General features: G+C 37.9%; 2 protein-coding genes across 2 annotated transcripts in view; one reads left to right on the top strand and one right to left on the bottom strand.

The window, feature by feature from the left end:
• Positions 1–26,302, bottom strand: part of LOC121296172 (centrosomal protein of 89 kDa-like) — a 105,926-nt gene that overhangs the window by 30,050 nt on the left and 49,574 nt on the right. The window lies entirely within an intron of this gene.
• LOC121296378 (E3 ubiquitin-protein ligase RNF182-like) lies at positions 3,051–4,711 on the top strand. The gene has a single exon (XM_041221869.1). The coding sequence runs from the start codon at positions 3,051–3,053 to the stop codon at positions 3,762–3,764; it is 714 nt and encodes a 237-aa protein (XP_041077803.1). The 3' UTR covers positions 3,765–4,711.

The following is a 26,302-nucleotide window of genomic DNA, read 5'->3' on the forward strand; positions in this document are numbered from 1 at the left end:
CCATCCCATCCAATCCAATGATTTCTGATGTTACCAAACACCTTAAAAAGGAAAGAATCTTGATGCTGAACACCACTACTAAAGTGGGAATGGAAGCCCCACAGTAAGCCCTGCATTGGGAAATCTACAATGCACATTTATCATGGGAAACATTTATGAGGGTGTTTTCTTTTAATCTTATTTCAGCTGCTTGTAATACTGTAGAAGACCATATACTTTAGGCATGTTCTTGCAGGAAACATTGTCATTTAAAAACAGTAGCACAGAAGATGCATAAGCTTTCAATGTACCAATGATAATAAATCATAGCCCGTGCTGTGCAGTAAAATCGGGAGTGAAAAGTAATTTGTTTTGTCAACCTCATTTGTTTTTGAGACTCATGCATCCATTTTCTTTAAGGCATTGGGAAAGCTTCGGAAAAAAATGAGCACTGATTTAGTACAGCCTACAGAACTGAAGATTTTAAACGAGTCCCAAAGTAATGCTGCCAGACACAGGCACTGTTTTCAGTCTTCTGTAAAATGCAAGCTTTTATTTTTAAAAGCCTTGGTAATTACACATTTAATGACATATTTTGATCTTTATACTTTAAAAGCAATATCTGCTGGAGCAATTCTTTAACAGGCATGTTTTATCAACCAGCAATTTACAGTACATGGCATAACTGCCTTTAATTTCAATATAAATTCAGTAACCTAGAGTGTTATTTCTTTTGAATACAGTACTAGAACTGCACTGAAACTAGGAATATGGTAGCAATGAATAGTTGTAATATATTCTCACCAGTAGAAATTGAAAACACAGTACAGCTTGTTGCTTAATGGATCAATTACATTTCCCCTTGTAAAATGTGAGCCATATAAAAGACACTAACAACTGTTTTAATACAAAACTTGAAATGGGAAGCTAATGTTAATTTAAGGATGCAAAAGAGTGTTATAACTAGATCTTTTAAAACAACACACTGAATTTCCTTTCACAAAAACTATATTGCATTAATAATATTTTGAAAAAATTAAACAGTTTCAGCCTTGTCTTTTTTATTTACTCAGTTGTGTGACCAATAGGGTTAAATAGCCCATATTGCATTGAAAACATTTAATTTGGGGTATGACTTAATGAGAAGGGAACTAAACCAGACTGAATAAGTTGTTTTGATTGGTTCAACCCCCACATAGATTTTATGTTGCTTTTCAAGAGAATTTCTTTCTGGGACTAATAGGTTTCTATCACACATCGCTCAGCCTGCTGGGTACCTGCAGCACAGCTGTCAGAACATGCAGATTTCTTTATCAAGTAAAACAGGCATGCATTTCACACATTTTATTATATCCAAGGGATATGTTGTATAACTAATGTTAAAAATGAATTGTAACTCACCATTTATCATGGGACCTTTAAAAACTAAAGCCAGCTACAGAGCTTTTGCTTCCTGCACAGCTTTGCTACCGGCACAAACAACTACTACTAAAGACTTTTAATCAAGCATTTCTGCTAGGTTGTACAGGGGCTGGGCAAAAATGAGAATCACCTGCCACAACACTGTCAATAGGGTGCAGTGTAAGCGACTGGCATGATATTGACATACGTGGACATAAGTCTACAAATTAACCTTTTCTTAATGATCAACACCACTAATTCCTCAAATGAGGAGGTACAAATCTAGAAGTCTGTTCTCCAGATTGTTAATCACTTTTGAGTATTATTTTGAGCAGCATGACAGACACTTCAGGCATCTTCCATTCCACCATAATCCTTGAATCTCAATCCAATTGAGCATGTTTGGGATCATGATCCTCTGCCTACCTCGCTGCACAAATTGGAGAAAATAATATTATTCATATTGCTTGAGACCGTACACTTTCCAGCATCTTATGAGGTCTGGATCATGTTGTGTCAAGGTGATGAGTGCAAACAGTGTCACAAACCAACATTAGGTACTGGTCCTAAAAAAAAGTTGCAGGGCAAAGAGCTAACAAAATATGTGCTTCAACAACACTAGACTAGATACCTAATTTGTTAAATGTTTTCAGAAGTTTGACTTGAAGGCAGTAAAAATGAAACACAAAGTGTGATGAGATGACTGTGTAATGACTCCCTACCCCGGTTGTTTTTTTTTTTATTTATTTAAAATCACTTTGTAATAGGATTCTAAATTAATTCACTTTTCTTCTAACCTTCCATTCAACCCAGAGGCCCTTCTCTATATGCCGTGCAGCCCCTGAAGGAGACTAGACAGTACTTCATTGAAGCAGAGTCCCAGGAAGGCTTTAGCAAGGTCTGGCAAACATTTTCCACTGACTTAAAAGTTACCGCTGGCATCGCCTCTTAGCATATACACCTGGAACTGAGAATTTTCATCTAAAGTTGTTTAATAAATGACTGGATATCCAGTACTCACACAACACACTGAAAATAGTACAACCCCACAGCAAATCTGGAATTGTTTCCAATGTCTGCTAAAATTTGTTTTGGAAGGGATTAACTATAACACTAATCCTCAAAGAATACCATACTACTGCATTACCATGTGCCCAAAACTGTACCAGGGTAAACGTTTTTGCATGCTTTTCCCATGGTTATACAATTTGCCATATTTTATCATGGCTTGTCATACTTTTTAAAATGTGCTTTACCTTGCATTTTATTATTAACCAGTTTTACCACCTTTCACTGTGCTTTTGTAAGGGTTACATCATCTAACTGTAATAAATCTGTGTCTTTAAGAAACATCACTAAGGGAGCATGTTTGCAGTCTCCTGATTAGCATAATTACCGCTCTCCCTCTTAGGATTGTGGTAGGGGTTTGTACCATCTAATGAAGGATCACTTAATTAGCTAGAAGCCTGTGTTTTCCTTTTGCTTACATCTAACCATATTAGTCACCAAAAAACAGGTAGCTAAAATTTATTTTGGGGTTATGAATCCACATTTTGATGCTGGTATTCTATTACTTTGCAAGTTAATATTTAATATGAGTTTTTCTATGCTTCTTTTTCCTATCAAGTAATTGATTTGAATATGTTCATTTTGCAGTGTCAGAATACAAGATGAGCTGTGAAACAGAAGAAAGGTTACCAAGTGATGAGCTGGAGTGCAAAATTTGTTACCAGCGATATAATGTGCACAACCGGAAACCCAAAATCCTGGACTGCCTTCACAGGGTATGCGCACGATGTCTGAACAAGATACTGGACATAAGCGATGGCTGCCATTGCATCAGCTGCCCCTTTTGTCGCCATGAAACAGAGGTGACGGAATACGAGGTGGCCGGACTTCCTGACGACATGAACATCATGTCCGAACTGGCTACTAGAGACAAATCATGGAGCTCGGACACCAAAGAGGTGGTCCTAACACCCAAAAGCCTGGCTTCATCCAGCCCTTCTCATGGATCGTCCAACTGCTTAGTTATCACAATCATGGAGGTACAGAGGGATTCCTCTAGAACTCCCAGCAGAAACTCAAGCTCTGATGACTATGCAGATCACAGTTTGGATTCAATATCAGTGACTTCTCATAATCAAATAGACCAAGACCTTTTCTCAAAGCTGTGTAACCATGTGCCCAGAATACTGGTTTGGCTGCTAGGTTTCTTATACTTTGGCTCTCTGCCGCTCGGGATTTACCTGCTGGTGATTCAGAAAGTGACCTTGGGGATTGTGTGTGTCAGTCTTGTTCCTTCCAGTCTGACTGTTTGTTTGGTTTATGGGTTTTGCCAGTGCCTGTGCCAAGGGATGTGTGACTGTTCATCAAGAAGCTGACAACATGTGCTATCTAACATGGAGGTGATTTTGTCAGCCCTGTCAGACTCCCAGCAAGGGAATAATTATAGTAAAACCTGATCTATCCACGCAGCAGGGGGACAGAACGTTTGTGGCGAGATGCTTCTGTCATTAACTTGTTTTAAAACAAGCAATTAAAAACTTTGTTTTTTGTTTTTTTTTACTAACTGGTAACAACAGTTTTACTGGAATTTGATTCACAACCTGCAACCATTATTAGGCATAAAAGCACTATTTAAGGTGTTTTTAACATTTGTTTTTATTTCATTCAAATTCTAATCCAACGCCTTCTGCAAAGTATATTTTATAGTTAAAAAAAACCAAACTTTTTAACAGTCAACAGCTTCATATGATGAACTGTTTCCAACTTGTCCCATGCTAGTCTTGGCTTTCTGGGTTGCTGTAATAGTCACATAACCATGTGACTTAAAGGATGCAAACCAACACAGCTGCTGGGTATTCTGGTCCAATCACTGTCTGATGCTATACCACCTTGGAACCTAGGGGGCACTGTACTACAGGAGGTGCAGTTCTTCAAATGAGATGCTAAACTGTCTTGCTGTCTACCACATAGACACTGAAGACCCCTTTCACTTATTTCAAAGAAGGGCAGGGATGATCAAACTGTGGTAAAATGTGTGACGACATACAGGCAGACTTTTGTACAGACAGAGAAACACAGCCACATACTCAAAAACTTGAGCTTGAGCTAAATAATGTTAATACAAAATGTCATCACCCTTGGATAAGCAGATTTCTCGATATGGACAGATGGACATACAGACCATCTCTATTTCCTCTTACCAGGGACATCTTGTCCTGCAGAGGACAATAGATGCTTTAGTGTCCTAGTAAATATTATTTCGCCTGTCAGTGGATAGTGATTATTTGACTCTTTTGATTATTAGCAATCAAGAAATCACATATGCCCCAAAGAAAACACTGTTAGTGCTTTCATATACTTGCATGAAATTAGTTTGGTTAAAAAAAAAAAAAAAACACAACTATATTTTGGGATAAGTCATTATTGGAACTCAAAAGCTATGGTTTAGTAAATGGATTTATAACTGAGTCCTTTAAGGTGTATATGATAAAAATAAAAAAAAAATGTAAATAAATGTTTTATTTGGGGTTGTCAGTTTATTAGTATTATAATTTTTCCATTTCATTTTGTAATAAAACTAAAAAAAAAAACACTATTGTAAAACTGGAACATGAAATCACTTTTTACATACAGAACTGTAATGAAATAAAAATGCTACCTGACTCAAATGAACAGATCAGCAGGTTTTTAGCAGAAGGTCTTGTGAAAATACTGACATAACATTTTGTTTTAATTTACAGCCTTCATCCATAACTGTTAGTGCTGTTAAGTTAAAAAAAAAAAAAAAATTATAACAGTTGTGAGTAAAAGACACAAACAACTCCATACTCTCAGTATCCTCTTTAAATTCTCCACAATGAAAATCGCTTCTAAATAGATGGTTTTTTAGGCCCACGTTCAGCTTGCTAAATGAAAACTCTAGATATGTATGTCAATTGGTTGTTGCCCTTGATAAAAAAAAATCATAATTTGATGCTTGTCTACTGCTATCTTCTGTCGTAATATGCATGAAACATGGCTAGGCATTCTGAATTTAAGACTGGCATGGATGTTATGCATGACAAACCCTTGAACTGACATTCTGTAGATTTCCTCCATGGATAACAGATCATTTCTGTACAGACGTGTTTGTAAAAACTGGACAAGCCAACACAAATACACCTTACTTACAATCCTTTTCATTGATTTTAAGACACTTCTCAAAGCTCTTTACTCCAAAAAGGAACAATGCACCCAATCTAACAACCAAACCATAAAATTAAAAAAAAAAAAAAAAAAAAAAAAAAAAAAAAAAAAAACAAACAAAAAAACACATTTAATTTATGGTATTGCAAATAAGTCTTAAATTCTTCTTTTTCTTTTTGCTTTTTTATTATTTGTTTAAGAATTGTAAAGACGCTGCGGGTGGACTGCAGGTTGTGCCCTATAGCCTGGAGATCGCAGGTTTGAATCCATGCTGTGTTATTGCTGACTGTGACCGGGGGTTCCTAGGGGGCGGCGCCCAGGTAGGGAGGGATTAGGTCGGTAGGGGAATCCACGGTTCACCACGCACCAGCGACCCCTGTGGCTGACAGGGGACCTGCGGGTCTGCAGTGGAGCCATTCAGATCTGTGTTGTCCTCCAGCACAATAGGTCTGGTGGCTTCGCTGTGGATCCGCAGGAACACATTTCGGAGGATGTGTGTTTCAGCCTCCATTTCCCCGAGTTGACAGGGGGGTTTGCTGCGGTGAACCAGAATAAAAACAATAATTGGGCATTCCAAATTGGGGAGAAAACCAGGTTAAAAACCATTGACCACGACTGGAAAAAAAAAAAAAAAAAATTCTGTAAAAGGATTTGAGAATGTCAGACGCCTTCATACAAGATGACTTTCAGGGTTACAATGGAAGATTAACATTAAATACAATAGTTTACAGTAAGTGCAAATAACACTAATATAATCCAATAAGTGTTACAATACAACATTTCAATTTCAACATGAATGAACACTCAATGCTGAACACTATTTTTTTTTTTTTAAAGCATCTACTTAAAAATAAAAGCACTGTGAATGTTAATTACAGATATTCCCTTATTAGTTTCACTGCACACTGTGTATGATGGTAGACTATGTCAAAAGCCCTCATCCAACTGATGGTTGGTTTGAGAACATGCTTTCTCATTGGTTCGGGCCCTGAAAAATAGTTTGATTCACAGTATAGATATTACAAGTGAGTTTTAAAGGGTGCTTTTCAGGATGACACAGAAAGTGAAATACGTGCTTCTAAACAAGAAGAACACATTTGTTAACTGTGTTACTTGAGCCATACACAAGCGCTCTTTAATAGCGAGAGCTGATCTTTCCATGAAGCTGGTCACAAGGATGGTGCCTACTATGTTTTTACTTCACAAGGTTTTGGATAGTAAGCAAAATATAAACACTTCTCCTGTCAGTAGTAATTCCAATGTATCATTAGTATTGGTGCGGCTTCCCATCAGTGCAGTATTTGCTGATATTTCAATACCTGTTTACAACTGTTTTAATTGTATAACTTTGACGTCAGCAAGGACATATCAAGAACAATGTGTCTAATAAATTGTGCTTTTGTTTTCTTTTTTCTATTATTATTCAAAGCCCACAAAAGACATTTAAAATACTGCATAAATCAAACTGAGGTATAAACCAATTTGCAATTATTTTATTAAATTATTTGCATATGTTATGTTTGCAAATTTCTTTTTTGCTAAGGTCAACCTATTCTGTATTGTTCGAATGCATAGTTTTTTAAAATAATTTTATGTTTAAAATAAAAAGCAGTAGCAATAAAATACCTGTCTTGGTCTGGATGCCTGTTGTAATGATTGCTTTTGTCTGTAGTTCCATGTTTTTTTTACTATACATAAGCACTTTCCACAACACTGGCAATTCCTCTATCAATCAACACTTCTGATTCCTTTAGGTTAGTGTAGGAATGCTCAACACCACATACACTATAGAGTGAATCGATTGCAACTCACTAAAGGTTTGTTGCCCCTTTAAAAGCAGGACCCGGGACACAGAAATGGAAGTTTCAGCGCTTGCGCGCACTTTTAATAACAAAATAAACAAAACGAAACAAAACAAAACACCTAGCTCTGTTTTGAGCCATAACTAAACACCACTGAAACCTAACTATAACACATGACAGACAGCTAGACTGTTTACCTGTTTTAAAAACTTACAAAACAAAACACAGAAAAAAGGCTTTCACACAGTGCCCCTTTTTTTTTTCTTCTTCTTCTTCTTCTTCTTCTTCTTCTTCTTCTTCTTCTTCTTCTTCTATAAACGGTTGAAAGCATCGTAAACTGGGCCCTCCACACAACAGCAGCCCTGAACAGACCTGCTGCTTTCTTTAAATACCCAGAACCTCGCTCTAATTTAGAGTGATAGCCAATCAAACAATTAAACACACAAATTTGCATTTGCACATGTTTTTGGCAGGAAGGCTATTAACCCCCTCCCTGCTGTGTTACTATATATATATATATATATATATATATATATATATATATATATATATATATATATATATACACACACACACACACACATATATACACACACAGTGCCTATAGTAAGTATTCACCCTCCTGACTGAAGCAGGTTTTCCTCAAGGATTTTCCTGTAATTAGCTCCATCCATTTTGCCCTCTACCCTAACAAGCTTCCCAGTCCCTGCTGATGAAAAGCATCCCCATAGCATGATGCTGCTACCACCATGCTTCACAGTAGGGGTGGTGTTACCTGGGTGATGTGTTGGGTTTGCACCAGACATAATGCTTAGGCTAAATAGTTCAATTTTTGTTTAATTGGACCACAGAATCTTTTGCCACGTCTTTTCAGAGTCTCCCACATGCCTTTTTGCAAATTCCAAGCGTGACATTAAATATGCTTTTTTCAGAAATGGCTTCCTTCTAGCCACTCTTCCATACAGGCCAGATTTGTGGAGTACCTCAGTTATGGATGACACATGAACAGTTTCTCCCATCTTAGCCATGGAACGCAGTAGGTCTTTCAGAGTTGTCATTGGCCTCTTGGTGGCTTCTCTGACAAATGCCCTTCTTACCCGGCTGCTCAGTTTGGGAGGATGGCCTGCTCTAAGCAGATTCTGGTGCCGTATACCTTCCACTTCTTAAAAATCAATTTGACTGTTCTCCAAGGGATATTCAATGCCCTTGAAATCTTTTTATACCCCTCCCCTGTTCTGTGCCTTTCCACAACTTTATCCCAGAGTTGTTTTGAAAGCTCCTTGGTCTTCATGGTAATGTCTTTGCTTTGAATGCACTACTCAACTATGGGACCTTACAGAGACAGATGTATTTAATATGAAATCATGTGAACCAGTTTTATTGCACACAGAAGGACTCCAATCAACTTATTGTGTGAATTCTGAAGGCAATGGGTTGCACCTGAGCTTATTTAGGAGTGTCATAGCAAAGGGGGTGAATACTTATCAAATGAAGACTTTTCAGGTTTTTATTTTTAACTGATTTATTTTTTCACCCCCACCCCATTTTTTCACACATTGAAAGTGTTGAGTAGGTTGTGTAAATCAAAAGGAAAAAAAATCCCATTTAAATGCATCAAGATTTCAGGTTGTAACACAACAGACTGTGAAAACATCCAAGGGGGGTGAATACCTCCTACAGGCACTGTGTGTGTGTGTGTGTGTGTGTGTGTGTGTGTGTGTGTGTGTGTGTGTGTGTGTGTGTGTGTGTGTGTGTGTGTATAAAGTTATAAAGTTGGCTCTATTGAGTAAAGACGTATATATTATACACACACATCTATATTTGTATTTCATTTTAGTTAAAAGCTAAAATCATTAAATATTTAACTACATTTTTCAGACGTTCTACAGCATAAATATGTATGATTCATTTTAATAATTGATCTGTAACCCGCCTGCCACAGACTGTAGTAATGTATCCTCACTGAGCAGATCTGATTTTTCAAACTACCCTTTTTAGTTTTCAGTGAATTTTGAAAGACTGAGAAATTTATGGGAGTAAGAAAGAAACATGTATCTCTGGAAAGCACACCTTAATACAAAACTAAACCTTCAAAATATAAATATAAATTGCCAATACATTGAGTCTATAGTTTTAAACTCTTTCAGCTTGAAGCTAGTCACATATAAGACAAAGTGGGTAGAATGTTATCCCTACTGTGTTTCCTATTAGTAAGTGCATCAAGTATTGGGAAGCTTTCCCAGTGAAAATCATTATCTTTTCAAGTGGAACAGTTGTTAAAAAAGTATATCTTGCCTCCACTATCTCCCGAACATTGCATTATTAGACCAATCCTAGGGCACTATCTTCAACAAATCAGGCTTTTTATCAAATACAGAGTGAAAACTAATGCTACAAAAAACCAAACATTCTTACCTCAGCTGTATCATTGATATGTCCAGAAGTTAAAACAATGCAGAAGTAAAGGGTTCATTTTTAAGACAACTGGTGCACCAAACATTAAGACAATAACTCAGTGTACCGTCTATAGCAAAAACAATGTCAGCTTTAGAAAATAACTGTCACAACAGGGCTAATTTTCCTTGTACAACAGCCAGGCTAGAAAACCAAAAGAATAAAGTTATCTATCAAGTATCAAGTCTTAATCATCTGTAAAGCAAAATGTCAAATGATTGCTACATGGTGGCCATCTTATAGTTTCCATAAAACAGAAAATATAAAAATACTATATGTTTGTCACAAAGATGGTTGCAGTGAGTGACGTCAGACCAGAAACCAGGAACCAGGAAATAAACAACAGAGTGGTGGAGTTGGGTGGAGCTGAGCAATTGGTACCGCTCAGCATTTAATAATTAAACAAGCAGAAAATAAAACAAAATAAAGAGCCAAACAAAACGGACTACACAGACAAAACATGGTGAGCTGGTATTTTAACGATTCTTACTATTATAACCTCTGTCTCCAATCCCGTTCTCCACTCACCGAACACACAACCCCGAGCGAGTGAAAACATGCAGCTTTTATGCAGCTATACCAAGACTCGATTGCTAATCAATCATTCAATTGCAGTCTCTGCATCACTGCACGTGAATTAATAAAAGTGCAATTCCCCGTGCTCACATATTATTTTACTTGCATGTGAAGTGCTGTGCAATCCTCATGCCTAAATACAAAATATACATTTTAAACACTTGTGCTCGCAACCCATATTTATATCCCGTATATTTTATACATAAACACCAACATACAACAGAAAACACCTATAAACATAAAGGGGCGTGTGGCAGAGCAGAGCTCTGCCCTTTTTAAATTGGCAGGGATGGGGTTAATTTCCCCTACCTGCCTGGGTTTATTATGTTCAGGTGGCTGGGGTTGATTAGTTGATTAGGTTAATTAACGATCAATCAGCGCCCAGCCACCTGACATAAAAGGAGGTCTCTGTTTCTCATTTGGGAGGAGGGAGTTGAGGAGGCAGGTTGGGGTTGGGGTTGGGGTGAAAGTTTTGAATGCAGTGACGGCATTGCCCAGCCTGGAAACCTTATTTTTTTGTAAGTTTTGTTTTTGCTTTATTTGTGTCTAAAGATCTTTGTTTTGCCCTTGTGCACTTTATTTTTGTGTTTTTTTTTAATATTATAAAATTAGGATTTTTTGAACTGCAGTCTGTCTCTAGGCCTCTTTCCACTCGCCAGCCTGCCACAGGGCGGGACACTCCGCAACTCTTACTCCTCTCCCCCTGATGGTGATGGAGGCAGAGCAGCTCCAGCTCTTCTCGTGATGGTGGGGGAAGTGATACCAGCAGGTATTCATCTTCTGCTGGTGGAAAGGGACCCAGCAGGCATTCACCCTCCACTGGTGGAAAGGGACCCAGCAGGCGTTCACCCTCTGCTGGTGGACGGGGACCCAGCAGGCATTCACCCTCCGCTGGTGGAAAGGGACCCAGCAGGCATTCACCCTCTGCTGGTGGACGGGGACCCAGCAGGCATTCACCCGCTGCTGGTGGAGGTGACGGAGGCAGAGGCAGCTCCTGCTGCTCTGCTCCTGGGAGGTGGCGGGAGCAGGAGCAGCTCCAGCTGCTCTGCTCCTGGCGGTGGAGGTGGCGAAGGCAGAGAAAGCTCCTGCTGCTCTGCTCCTGGCGGTGGAGGTGGCGGAGTCAGAGGTAGCTCCTGCTGCTCTGCTCCTGGCGTTGGTGGCAGAGGCAGCTCCTGCTGCTCTGCTCCTGGCGGTGGAGGTGGAGGAGGCAGAGGCAGCTCCTGCTGCTCTGCTCCTGGCGGTGGAGGTGGCAGAGGCACAGGCAGCGTGTAGTCTTCTGGCGACGGAGGTGGGAGCGGCGTGTAGTCTACCCTTGTTTCAAGGTACTGGTGCGGCTCTCCCTCTCTTGCAGGGGACTAGTGCGGCTCTCCCTCTCGCTCTGGGGGGGCATTCTTCCCCTGCTGGTGGAGATGGGGCAGCAGGCATTCTTCCTCTGCTGGTGGAGGTGGAAACAGCAGGCATTTTTCCTCTGCTGGTGGAGGTGGAAAAAGCAGGTACTTTTCCAATGCTGGTGGAGGTGGAAAAAGCTGTCCCCCTGTCTGGGCGCTGGACGCTCACGGTCCCCCAGTCTGAGCGCTGGACACACAGGCTCCTCCCACTTAGGCATTAGTTCCCCCTCTGCATATTACGTGGGCCATAGGGCCAACGTGTGCCCATATACCCCACAGCCGGGGCACAACTCCGCCGCGAGGTACAGGAAAAAGGCCTTCAAGGTGTCGCCCAGACCTCCTCTTGCTATTGCAGCTTTCCTATCCTCCTTCTCCCCACCTTCCTCTCCTGGGCCAGTTCCTCCTCATCCTCCTCTTGGAAGGGGCAGACAGCCACCACGTGCCCATACACCCCTCAGGCGAAGCACCAACCTTGGTCCTCCAGACTGCCGAGGAGATTCTCTCAGTCAGTGCAGCTGTCTCTCCATCCTTCCATTTTTTTTAAAATGTATTTATTTATTTTATTTATTTATTTCCAAAAAAGCTGTGGTTCCTGCTCTGGTCTGCGTCTAGGAGGCACTGGTAACCCCATGATGACACCCCGTGTCACAAAGACGGCTGCAGTGGGTGACGTCAGACCAGAAATCAGGAAATAAACAACACAGTGGTGGAGTTTGGTAAAGCTGAGCGATTGGTACAGCTCAGCATTTAATAATTAAACAAGCAGAAAATAAAAGGTTGCAAGACAAACAAAAACACAGGACACTGCACTTTCAACAAAATAAAGAGACAAGCAAAACGGACTACACAGACAAAACACGGTGAGCTTGTATTTCAACTATTCTTACTATTCTAACCTCTGTCTCCAATCCCGTTCTACACTCACTGAACACACAACCCCGAGTGAGTGAAAACATGCAGCCTTTATGCAGCTGTACCAAGACTTGATTGCTAATCAATCATTCAATTAGAGTCTCAGTACAACTGCACGTGAATTAATAAAAGTGCAATTCTCCGTGCTACATATTATTTTACTTGCACGTGAAGTGCTGTGCAAGCCTCGTTCCTAAATACAAAATATACATTTTAAACACTTGTGCTCGCAACCCATATTTATATCCCGTGTATTTTAACACCCACATTAAACACACTATATACAACAGAAAACACTTATAAACATAAAGGGGCGGGACACTCCGCCACAATGTGTTACCGGAAATGGTTCATACAAGCTCTCCCCTCACATAAAATAAGATTTGTGATTATAAAGCACAGGTACCCAAACTGGAGGCCACAAAATGTTTTCAGCAGATACAAAAATATCTTTCAAATGACCCCAACACCCCTACAAAGCAATGGGGTGGTCCATTTATTTACATAAGCGCTGCTGTTGAATGGTTCCCTTTTCCCCCCAGTGCAACAACCTTGACGTCAGCTAAATTTTACATGTATTCATTTCCAAAGCACATGCTAACAGTATGTTCCTTTATGCAATAAAAGAGGTGATTGCACAGCTTTAGCCACAAGCAATGTTCTTTGCGGCATGAGCTTTAATTGAATTTAGATTCAATTTTTAATGCATCTAAAACATAAATAACATGATTTCCATGAACCTACTTTTTATGATTGCAGTGGAGTACATTGATGGCACTTGAAAGACGACATCGTATTACATTTTAGAGAGTACAGAAATAATGAATTTAGATGTTAAGCAATCACTTCCTGTTGCTGTTATTGAAAGCACTGCATACAGCACACAGTTGTTCAAGCAAATTTAGATATTTTCAGTCCGCTTTTATTTATTTATTTTACAACTGGAATCATTTTACATACATTCTCAAAACTGTTACTCCAGGTGTGTGTGTATATCATTGTAGATTAGAGCCAGGTGCAGGGTATTTAAAGAGAGCAGCCAGTCTCGTCAGGGCTGCTGTGTGAAGAAGCCTTCTTGATTGTGTGCCCAAGCGTATGAAAATTCAAAAGGTGTGTAAAGCCTTCTTGTGTTAATTGTAAAAACAGTTTTGTTTTTGTTTTAACAGGTAAACAGATTAGCTGTCCTGTTGGTTAGTTAAGTTCCTGTTCTTGTGTTAGTAAGTGCTCCAAAACAGAGTTAGGTTTTTGTTTTGTTTTCATTTATTTTGTATTATTAAAGACAGTGCATCAGCGCTTTTAAAACTCAAGTCTCTGTGTCTGGGTCTACTTTTAAAAGGCAATGAACCAGAGTGAGTTACAATGTATGTAGCATTGTTTGTTTGTTTTTATAATCATGTTTTTAAATTGACAGAGATTTTTTTTTGAAGAAAATAAAATGGCAGTAGTTAAATAATTAATTCTTTTGAAGCAAGATTACAAGTGTGTGACTGTGACTGTCTCTACAGAAACTCTTTTGGCAAGCCATCTAAACTGAAAGTTTGGCTGAAAGAATTTTAAACTTTTGCATTGCCGTAGAGACTTTACTTTCATTACATGTAAATATCTTATACATGCCACCACCATGCTTGACAGTTGGGATGGGGTTGACTGCGTGATGTGCAGTGTTGGGCTTGTACCAGATGTAATGCTTAGAATTTAGACCGAAAAGTTAAATTTTTATCTCATCTGACCACAAAACCTTTTTCCATGTGTCTGCAGTACCATCTACATGCTTTTCACAAACTCCACACGTGCTTTAAGATTAGGCTTTTTGAGTAATGGCTTCTTTCTTGCCACCCATCCATACAGGCCAGCTTTGTGTAGGGACCGGCTTATTGTTGATGTGTGAAAACTCCTATCTCAGACACAGAACTTTGCAGATCTCTCAAATTCATTGTTGGATTCAGAATGACATCCCGAACCAGTTTCCTGCTTGCCCAGCTGCTCAGTTTGGGAGGGCGACCTGATCTGGGTAGTGTCTGGGTGGTATGATGCATCTTCCACTTCTTAAAGGATGGACTTCGCTGTGCTGAGAGGGATAAATCAGCACCTTTGAAATGTTCTTATACCCTTCTTCTGCTCTGTGCCTCTCTATCACTTTATCCCTGACTTGTTTCAAAAGCTCCTTGGTCTTCATGGTTGCTTTGTTGGACCATTATGTGAGTTGCAGCTTGAAAGTCTTTATATACTGGAGGGAAATTGTCTACAAGTTAAACCACTTTGAGTAGACACAGGCTGAAACCATTTCACTAATTTTGTGACCTTTCAAACACATCATTTGTATCTGAGCTGATTTAGGGCTGCAGTAGCAAAGGGGTTGAATACTTATGCAGATTAATCAGTTTGTAGTTTGTGTAGATTCTATGTAAAGTCTAATTTGAAAGCATCATGGAGTATGCTCAGGTGCCAACAAAATGTGAAAACTTTGCATATATACACTGTCACAAAGACGGCTGTAGTGGGTGATGTCAGACCAGAAACCAGGAACCAGGAAATAAACAACAGAGAGGTGGAGTTTTGGGGAAGCTGAGCGAATGGTCTCGCTCAGCATTTAATAGTGAACAGACAGTAAATAAAAAGGTAACAAAAACAGAACAGGGCACTTGAGGCAAAATAAACAGACAAACAAAATGGACTATTCCTGTTCTCCACTCACCGAACACACAACCAGAGTGAGTGAAAATATGCAGCTTTTATGCAGCTGTACCGAGACTCGATTGCTAATTGGAGTCGTGGTACAACTGCACGTGAATTAATAAAGTTTTTAAAGACTTCTTTCATAACTACACATTTGAGATCCATATTGTGAATGGTTGTGCACGGCGTGGAAAATGTATAGTTACAAACACTAAAGATAACTTTCAGATGAGATTTGAAGACATCCTTCATGAATAACACAAATGCTTTTTTGTATTGAAGAGTCTGTTAACAGACAAGATTACAAGAAAAAAAATCCTCTATGGGCTAAACTTCTTTCCCATATTCCAATGCTCAGGGACTCAAGAGAGGTTCAATCGAGCTTCGTATCCATGAAGACTAGCTGAGAACATACCTCAGACAGTAGAGATATCACTCAGAAGAACCACCCATGTGTGTGGACGTTTGGTCATTGTGGCAAAGTGCCCGCCCCTGTGTGTATTATATGTTGGGTGTTGTGAGTGGAGAACGGGATTGGAGACGGAGGTAATAATAATAATAATAATAATAATAATAATAATAATAATAATAATAATAATAGTAGTCGTAGTTAAATATCTTCTCACCGTGTTTTGTTTAGTCTGTTTTGTTTGTTTATTTTGGCGAATGTGCCATGTCCTGTTTTTGTTTGTTACAACCGTTTATTTTCTGTCTGTCTGTTTATTCATTAAATGCTGAGCTCCACCAAACTCCACCTCTCTCTTTGTTTATTTCCTGGCTCTGGTCTGACGCCACTCTCTCTGTCCGTCTTTGTGACAGTCATTCATTTAAATAAAATCAGTAAGCGTGCTCTGCTCTCGCAGGAAAGGTACACAAAGGCATCATGTATAATTCACCATTTGATAAGGGGAGAACGATTCCCAGGAGAGTACCATCAGAACATGGCAGCTTCAGCTTGGTTTATAAATGCAAAGTCAATGTTTAATAAATGCAAAGAACATTTCTATATGTAAATATATTGCTTATAAAAATAACCCTCCAAAAAAAAAAAAAAAAACAAAAAAAAACTACTTAACACACAAACTACAAACTACTTAATAGAATAACACACTGTCTCCAGGAGAAGTGATTGATTTCACTTAATAAACTCAATGCATTCCAAGTGGGATAATAAAATGATTTGTGCAACATGTTGCAATACCACACGTTTACAAAGTATATGTGAACACATTTTTAGCCTCTTGTTGTTTAGTCTGTACAATATGATATTATCATCATCATCATCATCAACAACAACTCAAAAGACAAAAGGGATTTACTCGATCTAAAGAGTAGATCTGTTCAAATCATTAAGGGTACTTGTTTACTAGAGTCTATTTTGGTTTATTTTTGTCCTTAAAGTATTTGTAGTTAATAAAATAATTCCATATATATCTATTATTTTACAACACATATTTGTTCTATCTAGTGTAGTGCCAGATGTCTTAAATTAAAAGTACATTCATGTGTTTGCGATCTTTCAAAACTTGACAATGGGACTGCATGACAGGTAAGACTTAAAAACACTTAAGTAAAAAAAGGACAGATTTGGTTCACATTTAATATTCAAACAGTGGCGGTATTAAGACGTATATCTTCATGGTGAAATGGTTTGTCTAATAATTTTTATTCTACTACATATCAGACAAAGAAAAAAAAAGGGACAACGTCATGACCTACATGGATTGTTAAATCTCATCTTTTAAATGCCTATGCATAGTTATCAAAGACCTAAGCAATTACACAGTCTGCCACCCAATCTATCTTCATAGAACATTTCCATTATGCCAGTCATGCTACAGCACGTTTCAGACTAAATACGTTTTTCTGGTTTTGAAATCAACACATTATTTGAATGGATTTATTTAACGTCTGCCGTCAAATACCTCTTAATGGCAATTACTCTGAAAATAAGAGGATTGGCACACCCCTACTAAGATGTTAACCAACACATTTTGTTGCAACTGGACGCCATATCTGTTGGGAGATATGGTGTCTTCACCTGCAGACTCCAAGAGAACTTCCCTCATAACCCTGCAAGTGAACACACCTCAGTCCAGACCAGAACACCACTCGTTGTTCAATCCTGGGACTCTCTCAAGCAGATATTGTCAATTGGGCTGCATTGTATGTTGGTTTAGTTATGGGAGAAAACCAAAGTGCATTTCACTTGCTCCTTGCTGTGGATTCAAACCCAGGCCTCCAGAGATAAAAGAAAAAAAAGGCTAGTGAATTAGCACTGCAATGGTATAGTAGGCTTTCAATACAAACAATACATATAGTAGTGTCGTCCCCCCCCCCACATGACTGGTTTTCAGAATTCAGTTTAACAAACACAGATGCAGCTTCTGTTATTGCTAATTAACCACCCTGAGACTGTTTAGAAATAATCCCTACAGCGGGGTACATCCAATTGGTGCAATCAAAAATCAACAAAACAGCTCTGAGCAAACCCCTCAGCATTAACTTACTTTTTTCAAATACACTGCAATGAACAGCACAAAAAACTTACCACGGTTTATTTTTTTTTATCATTTATAATTTAAATAAAGACATGGCCATTCAAGCTTAGTTCCCAAGGTTATTCTTGTTAGTAGGGGTTGTAAAACCAGCTGTTAGCGGAATGGCTTTTGAGACTGTCCCTCTTGAGACATCAGCAATTTTCCAAGATACAGTATCTGACATCCCAGTGCCTACTATCAACCCTCTAGGAGGACTAGGAGATCTGTTATATTGCCCATCCTAACAAAAACAAAAAACACAACATTACTTGCAGCAGGGATATGATAGATATCACAGCCAAATTTAGCATAATAAACAAGTATGTCAGGAACATACACGTCCCCCCCACCCCCACCACAGCTGTACATTCAAAATCACAGCTATCAGTATGACATACAAGTTGATGACTGTGGCAACATCAACAGTATGTATTGAACAGTAGAGAACAGCAATTAATAGTTTAATGAAAATTGGATAAGTGTATCTGTATTGACTGGTTTACAGAATGTGCTTTGCAGAGATCTAGACACTCCCATATACCCCCAGGATATAACACTCTAAGTAACTTATGCAAAACAATCTTAATATAAAGATAATGGCTTTCCAGATATATAGAAAAGTGTAAAACATGATGGATGTTTGTATAGACCAGCTCCACAATGTATCAGTCACTGGAGATTTCGACTGCGGGGGATAACAAATCAGTCAAATGAGGGACAGTGCAGTTATAGCGAAGGGCGTTCCCACTGTTCCAATGGCCATTAACAACTGATACAACAATAGGCAACATCTTCAAAGTATACAGCCTTGTTCTTGTAACATAGGAAAATCTCACCTTGCTCGTAAGACCTTGCTGACATGCCTGTAATCATTTCTGTAGGGATATTAAAAATGTGATAGTGTATAATACATCATTCAGTCCAAGACTTTGACAGTCTTTGCTAACAAAGAATATTAAATCAATAATCTTCAAGTGTGTTTTTTTTTTTTAATGGTGGGGAAATAGTGCTATACCAGTAACACATTATGACTAAGACAGCTGAGTTTAAGCTTTTTTCCCCTGAAGTAATGAAACACATACCAATTACATTTCCCCATACTCCAAATAAACATGTAGGCTAACCACTCCACAGTCTGACTGATTAGAACAGGATTCTAATCTTTCTCCAGATGGTAGTTTGAGTCCAGATATATCCTTATTTATTTATTTTTAACAATTTCCACCATTGCTTTATGTTTTTAAAATAATGCATCCTCATATCTCCATATAAAGATTTTTTTTTTTAAATCCCCATACTGTATGAGGTCGCCATGCACGTGGTATGGATAGTGCTATGACCTGGCCAATGTAGCAAAAGGGTTAATATGCTAATCTTTTACCTCTGGGGGCAGGTTTAACCATCATCTGCATTCACAAGTGGAACACACATCCACATCAGGATTTAGAACATCTGACACCCTACAGACATTCTATTTGATCCAATCCAGCAGAGCTGTGATGTCCCAGACAATAGTGTCACAATTTAGTACAGCTTTCATCATTAGTAATCAGAGTATATCAAATACCTATAACACAAGGGGAAACAAATGCAAATTCTGATAAAACTTTTCACAGCTTCAACTTGAAATTGGGTTTTTTCCATTTTTTTAAAAAAGTCACAATTTACTGCAGAGCAATTTCAATACACTGCTTGTATCCTGTCTGCTTGTGTTGTTTACTGTGATGTAAGCACAAACACCAAGGGGGCGTAGAGGGGTGCGATCCAACATCCTTCCTAAATTCCTGCATTTGAGAAATGGCAGTTGGCATTAGACAGTTAGAAGATTTGAGGAGCCAGAAAAAAGAAATCTAAGGAGACCAGATCAAAAGTAACAGAGAAATTGGCAACTGCTTGAGATTAACGAGTCCAAACTTTTTACCAACTGTGTTAAGAGCTACTTTTGTACTTCAAATGTTCTAAAATAAATAAATAAAATTAAAAAAATCAGTAATTAAATACTCATCACATGCCCACTATAAATCAAGACTTCCTGAAGCTAGATTTTAATTAAAATGTACTAGTCATCTCTTGTGCAATCATTTTAAATTAAGCTAACCTGTCAGTGTCGTGCCCCCCCCCCCCCCCCAAAAAAAAATATTCCAAACCTTTCTAATCACCAGCTAGCTAAAACTTTGAAATGGTTCACAATCCAGCCAGACAATGATTCCTAAGAGTGGTGTTTGATGACTGATGACAGAGACTAAATATAGTTATCATATACAGAGGCAATAGCTTTCCTTTGATAACTAAGACAGATAGCTTTCTGACAGTGCTGCCAAATAGAATATTTCTTCCATCTGGCCACAGATAACCTTGTTTCGAAGCATTCACTTGTCTGATCGTGTTTGCAGGGTCATTCACAATCGTTTTCGTTTTAAAATTCACAACATAGGCTGACTTGCCTGTACCTTCCTAGAATGATACCTGCAGATAAGTATGGTAAATACCACCTCCCTTGACATCATTTCTCATCTGTTATTCAACAAGGACCTAATGTCATCCACTACATTAGCAGTGGAAAATATTACTCCTCCACTGTCAATGACACCAGCACTGAATCAGACTAACTACACATGCTTATATACAGCAAGGGTAAGAAGCTGGGCTTGCAAACTTGATGGCTGTTTTGCACATTTCCATCTCCCTTGAGTCAACCTTAAGGAATGCTGTCTGCCCATGGTGTCCTTTTATCCTATTGTTAATCAGGCATTTTGGTTTTTTTGCATTTTGCTACCCGATTTAAAAAAAAACATCTGCTGCAACCCTCTTACCAATCTGGAAGACTGAAGATCAATGGACAACCTTTGTTCTGCTGTCTAGCTAATTGTCTCTCATTTGACATTTCCTGACTAGTCTACAGAAAGGATTGCCGAACTAATCAATGAGGTGAACTAGCCAGAAAATAATTCTCCCTGTGGGCACCCAGCTAAGAGATCTGAAAAACTCGGCATGAATGAGATTCAAAATTCTCATACATAACCCTGCACGGACTGTTAGGAGTAGATTGTTATACTTGAATAAGTAGCTGTCTTAAGCAACTAGATTTGACCCCACTCAAACTCCTTGCTAGGTGTTACTAAACTGTTTGATCAGTCCATCCATCAAGTTCTGTGGAAGCAGAAACTATAATCTATTTAAAAAGAGCAGTGGTGTCTGCCTAGGCTGATGTCATAATCAATGGTGTCTCATGTACTGTATTGTGAACCTGAAAAAGTGCTATTGAGACCTACATAAAGACTCTATTCTGAATATAGACGAGGCTGTCCTCATTTTGCCCTGTGTACTCATAATCTTCTTTCCACTCATGCTACAGTGTATAATTTTTACCCTACTGTGTATATTTAAAAAAACAAAAAAACAAACAAAAACAAAACACGATACATGAATTGCTCATTAAACTCAAAAGTTAACCTTTAGCTTCAATATCATGTTCATGATATCTGGGAGTTCAAGAAAGATTTCCTATATTGTCACTTAGATACAGCTACAGTCAAATCCATTTACAGCGTACCTGAGATATAACATACACACTGATATAAAGAACCAGTATCATGGAATCAAATAAAATCGCATTAAATCCTGTTTAAATTCTCCTTTTAGTACGTACTCTGATAGTGCATACTTGCTGTTATTACTCACATACCGCGATTGGAACGCAGTGGTCTGTGCTGCGCATATTGCGTACTCGTAGGCCTACTTCTTGCTGTTTGAACTTCACCTTGCTCTATATTACTGTAATTTATGCAGTATTATTATGGCCAGCGCTAAATGATAGTCAATTTCACTTAAGGACAAACTGTACATTATTGGAGAAATCTTAAAGGGACGAAAGCAGTCAGAATTATGCTGTCAAAGAGCACAAGTTTAAAAAGCAGCAATCGCTGAGGCAGTCATCTAAGGCCCTGCCCACATTAGAGTAAAAAAACAACAACCAAGTTCAAAACCGATTTACCTGAACCCTAGCCCAACAGTGTTAGAGTGTCCAGATTGCTGTAATGAAACTGAGCTAGTTTAACCCATATCTTGTTGAGAGAAAAAAAACTTTGCTGGATGACTGTATCCCAGAAACCACTGTAATGTATATACATTCTTCCTTCTTTTTTCCCCCACTCGTAAATGTTGTTATTTATTTTCATTTAACACGGGAGCAGAACGGAGGCGCTACGAGAAAGTGCCTAAGTAATCAAAAAGGGAATAATTTTTATGGGGGAAAAAATGCCATTGTAAATAAATGAGAAGTGCATTTGCACAAAGGGAAAATCTGGGGCGGATTTAATTTAATTTAAATAAAGACCTTTAACTTGCTAAAAACTCGGTTCTAAAACGTTAATGTGGCCAGGGCCTAAAAGCCTTCTTAAAATAGTGTACAGGCAATGATTACTGTACTGTACCTGAACTGACAGTTTGTATGGTAATGTTTATTGTATATTTTTATTATTATCAGTTTTATTATTTCTATAATGTATTATTACTGTACTGTATTTTTTATTAATTACTTTTACTAATTACAGAACAGTATTATTCAGTATATTATTTACATGTTTGTTATTTTTTATAATTCGTTTAGCTGACAAATGACAAATTAGGCAACAAAATTACTGTATTCAATAATTAAAATACATAATGTTACTTACTGTATAGTAATGTACAGTACCATTTACATGTTACATTGTTTTATATTGTTTCTTCTGTAATACCTGTATATTAAACCATGGGGGTGATTTGATCAACCTACAACGTGCCAGGTTAAGACGCAGCTGGATTTTATCAGAGTATTTTAAAGCACTCTTGGATTGCATCAAGCACTTATTTTTAGGGGTAATTGCAGAATAACCACATATCAGTGGTTGATGCCATCCAGGCAGATTCCCCAGTATTGTAAAAATAATCCAGCTGTGGCTTATCCCCACTGGGTAAAGGTTTATCAAATCCACCACAATGTCAAGTTGACAAATGCTTTAGCTAATGCCTTCAAAAGTGGCATATGTTTGCATGCTTGACTTGGTTTCTAAAAGTTTTAACCCTTTACTGCCCTGGGTATGTCCCCTTACCTAATTAATGATTATTTTCTCATTTTCAAACATATTGGACACTGGGCAGGAAAGGGATAAGGCAGAACTAGTACAATATTAGGTCAAATAAGTTCTTATAGTTTTACCTTAGAATCCATGAAATGAGCATTTTAGAAATGCTGCATGATTTTCACATTTACCTAATGATACACTTTTATTATTAATAATACATTTTGAACATTCCAGCGATCCAGCTTGTCGCTGCAGCAAGTAACCTAAGAAAAACATCAAGCTGTTAAAACATCTCATGTCTCAACTCAAAACTCAGAAGTGGGAAGCTGAGAAATGTACTTTTCAGAAAACGTGTTTCATAAAATGGACCTTTTCTGAACCAATCCCTTGTTGTGCGGAGCAGAGATCATAAAATTAACTCCTAATCCCTGTGGAGAGTGTCCTTGAAAGAAGCTGATATTGCTAATTTATACTTAATCTGTGATTGATGGAGTTCACAAGATAAACAGACAGCAAGAGGAGTTTAACAATGTTATGGATTTACTGTACCTGTACATGCCAAGACCAAAGCTGCAGAGCCTGAAGTACTTTGTTTGGGTATGGAAAAAAAGACTTTCTAACTGTTGACAGAACCACACTAACAGCACGGCATTAAGACGTAGGGTTTTCAAATCACTTTTATGTAATACAGTACTAAAAAGAAACAGTTAGAAAATTAGACAAAAAGGTGTCTCTCAAAGCATTTTTTCATTTACTGTAAATCACAACTTTGAACACTCAACCATGAGATATAATGTAAATCTAAAATAGAAAAAACATAAAACCCATTACAAAAATATTTTCTATTTCACAGTGATTTTCTGGTAACAATTACATGGATTGATTCCCGCCACTGTAGATTACAGTTAGTCTTCTGATGTACAGCAATACGAATTGGTGACCTATTTAACCCAGCTTGTCAGATAAACATAGATTGGAAGGCCATTGATTTGTGAAAAAAACAGGATTCCACAAGGGATACCCATTTGCTTAATTTTAGAAATACTGAAAGAAACTGAATACATTCAGTGACAAACTTTTTGGCTATAAGTCTTTCTCAGTGTCTTCAGTGTTGTTTGGAAATATAGCAGCCACAATGCTAACTTAATTTATAATGTTGATTTCTCCAACACCATTCATCAGTACAATCTGTCTTAAAGCCAAAGTCAGCGATCAAAGATCTAGTGCTTACTGGGGTGAGAAATTTACAATATCAATGGTATGTGTACTTGAATCAATAAAGCTTTTAACTAACTGTAGCACTTAAAAGAGATTTAAGGAGCAATTAATAATTGATTAAAAACCCCACGAGTAAAACAGACAGCAAGACGACAAGTAGTATTTCCCCATTGTTTTACAATCATGCAGGATATAGGGTGGTTGCTCACCTTATAATGTTTTGACTACTGGTCTCTATTTGAGAAAATGCTTGTCTGATAACATTCACCAGTGTGCACATATGGATTAATGTGTAGATTTTAAAGTGTACAGAATAAATCTGATTATACCTGAACGAAATCTCAAAGGTCTTCAGGAGGTTAAGCTTTTATCTATGGTAGGTTTGGAGAAAAGCCATGGAAATTCAAGGCAGTATGTTCATTAAGCACAGATTGACAGACAGCTACAATCAGTGGCAAGGTGGCACATTTTGAATGAGCCCCTTAAAACCTGAACGCAGTCATTTCACTGGGTCATGCAACACTACCTGATAGATGGTAAGCTTTGGTCAGTTTGGAATGGTATTTTCACAGTAGCACTGAAAAATGGACCAATAAACTACCCTATAGGCAAGAAAATAAATCGAACCTCATTAGTACTCAATCTGATCGCTTTCCTTATCTTCATTATAGAAGTTCATCTAGCCCTTCAATTGTTCTTGAGATAACATTCTTGCTGGCTGGAGTCCTGATCTGTTTAATTATTAACAATGCCCAACTAAAAAAACTGTCTGAGCAAAAGGCAAGGGTGACTTTCTGTAGAATATTGTTTGACAGCTATCTTGAAGTAATATTAAAAGTAGTACAATAAAGATGTGTACATGTTCAGGCTTGAAAGGACACTGCAGTAATAATTAGTCCACAAAATGACTACACAATCTGAAAGATTTCTTTATTACAATATGTTCACTCTTTTTTTAATGTTACTTTATTAATTTTAAAGCTACACAGGTCTCAAATGTGCAGTTCTGAAAGAAACGCATGTTATAGCAGACATGTATTTATTTTAACACATATCTGGTACTACATTAGGTTAAGGAAAGTTCTCAGCTGAAATAGCAAAACAAAATGACGAAGGAAATGCAACACTACCTAAATAACAAATTGAACTGCACAACTTGCAAGATTAATGAAATTATTGTGTTAGTTACCAACACTTTAACTATAGGTGTTGGACAACAAGAAAAAAACGTCAGCCATAACTCTGAGTTCCATTGTGACTACAATGCCCTTGAATCTGCAATATGTTTTATTCTTCTAGGAGGCAAACATGACAGAAAGATCATTTTTGCAATTAAAGCTGAAACATGGTGATGATTACATATACATTTTATATATATATGACCGCAGCTCATATAAAACTAGGAGACTAACCCCCATAGATGATGTCATATATGGCACGGGTAGAAAATACGGAACTGGGTACCCACGTGAAAAATACCTGGGTACCAGGATCTTTTTCAGGTAATGATTAAAAAATAAATAAATAAATAACCCATCACATATATTAGTGTTTAAGTGAATAACACATATTTATATATTATATAGTTCACATACATTTATTCCCTTCAGATCTGTAGACTTGAATAACCTTTTTCAGTACTGGAAACATCGAAATAAATAATAATAATAATAATAATAATAATAATAATAATAATAATAATAATAATAATAATAATAATAATCTGTTTAAATACAGTTATTAATGATAAATGTATTTCATGCTGCAGGATTTGTTGTTGTTAACATGACTTATGTTCAGTTTTAGTACAGCATCAATACTACTTTATGGACTGTTGCAATAGCTACCATAAATTGAGCCAGCTGGGTTTTGACGGCAGTTGCAAAAGAGTTAGTGGGACATGTGAGTCTGTTTGGTAACAATGAAGTGCCGTTCCTGATCACTAATTCTGTCTTGTGAATATGTAACAATGGAATACAAGCAAAACATTGGATGGAATTTAATTACCAAGCAGGAGAAAACGGAATCTGCAAACTCTGCCAAGGAAATATTTAATTTAAAAGGAGGAAGCACAGTTACTAAATGTGTTCCACATT

This window comes from Polyodon spathula, chromosome 21 (genome assembly GCF_017654505.1).
Source record: "Polyodon spathula isolate WHYD16114869_AA chromosome 21, ASM1765450v1, whole genome shotgun sequence".
NCBI lineage: Eukaryota > Metazoa > Chordata > Actinopteri > Acipenseriformes > Polyodontidae > Polyodon > Polyodon spathula.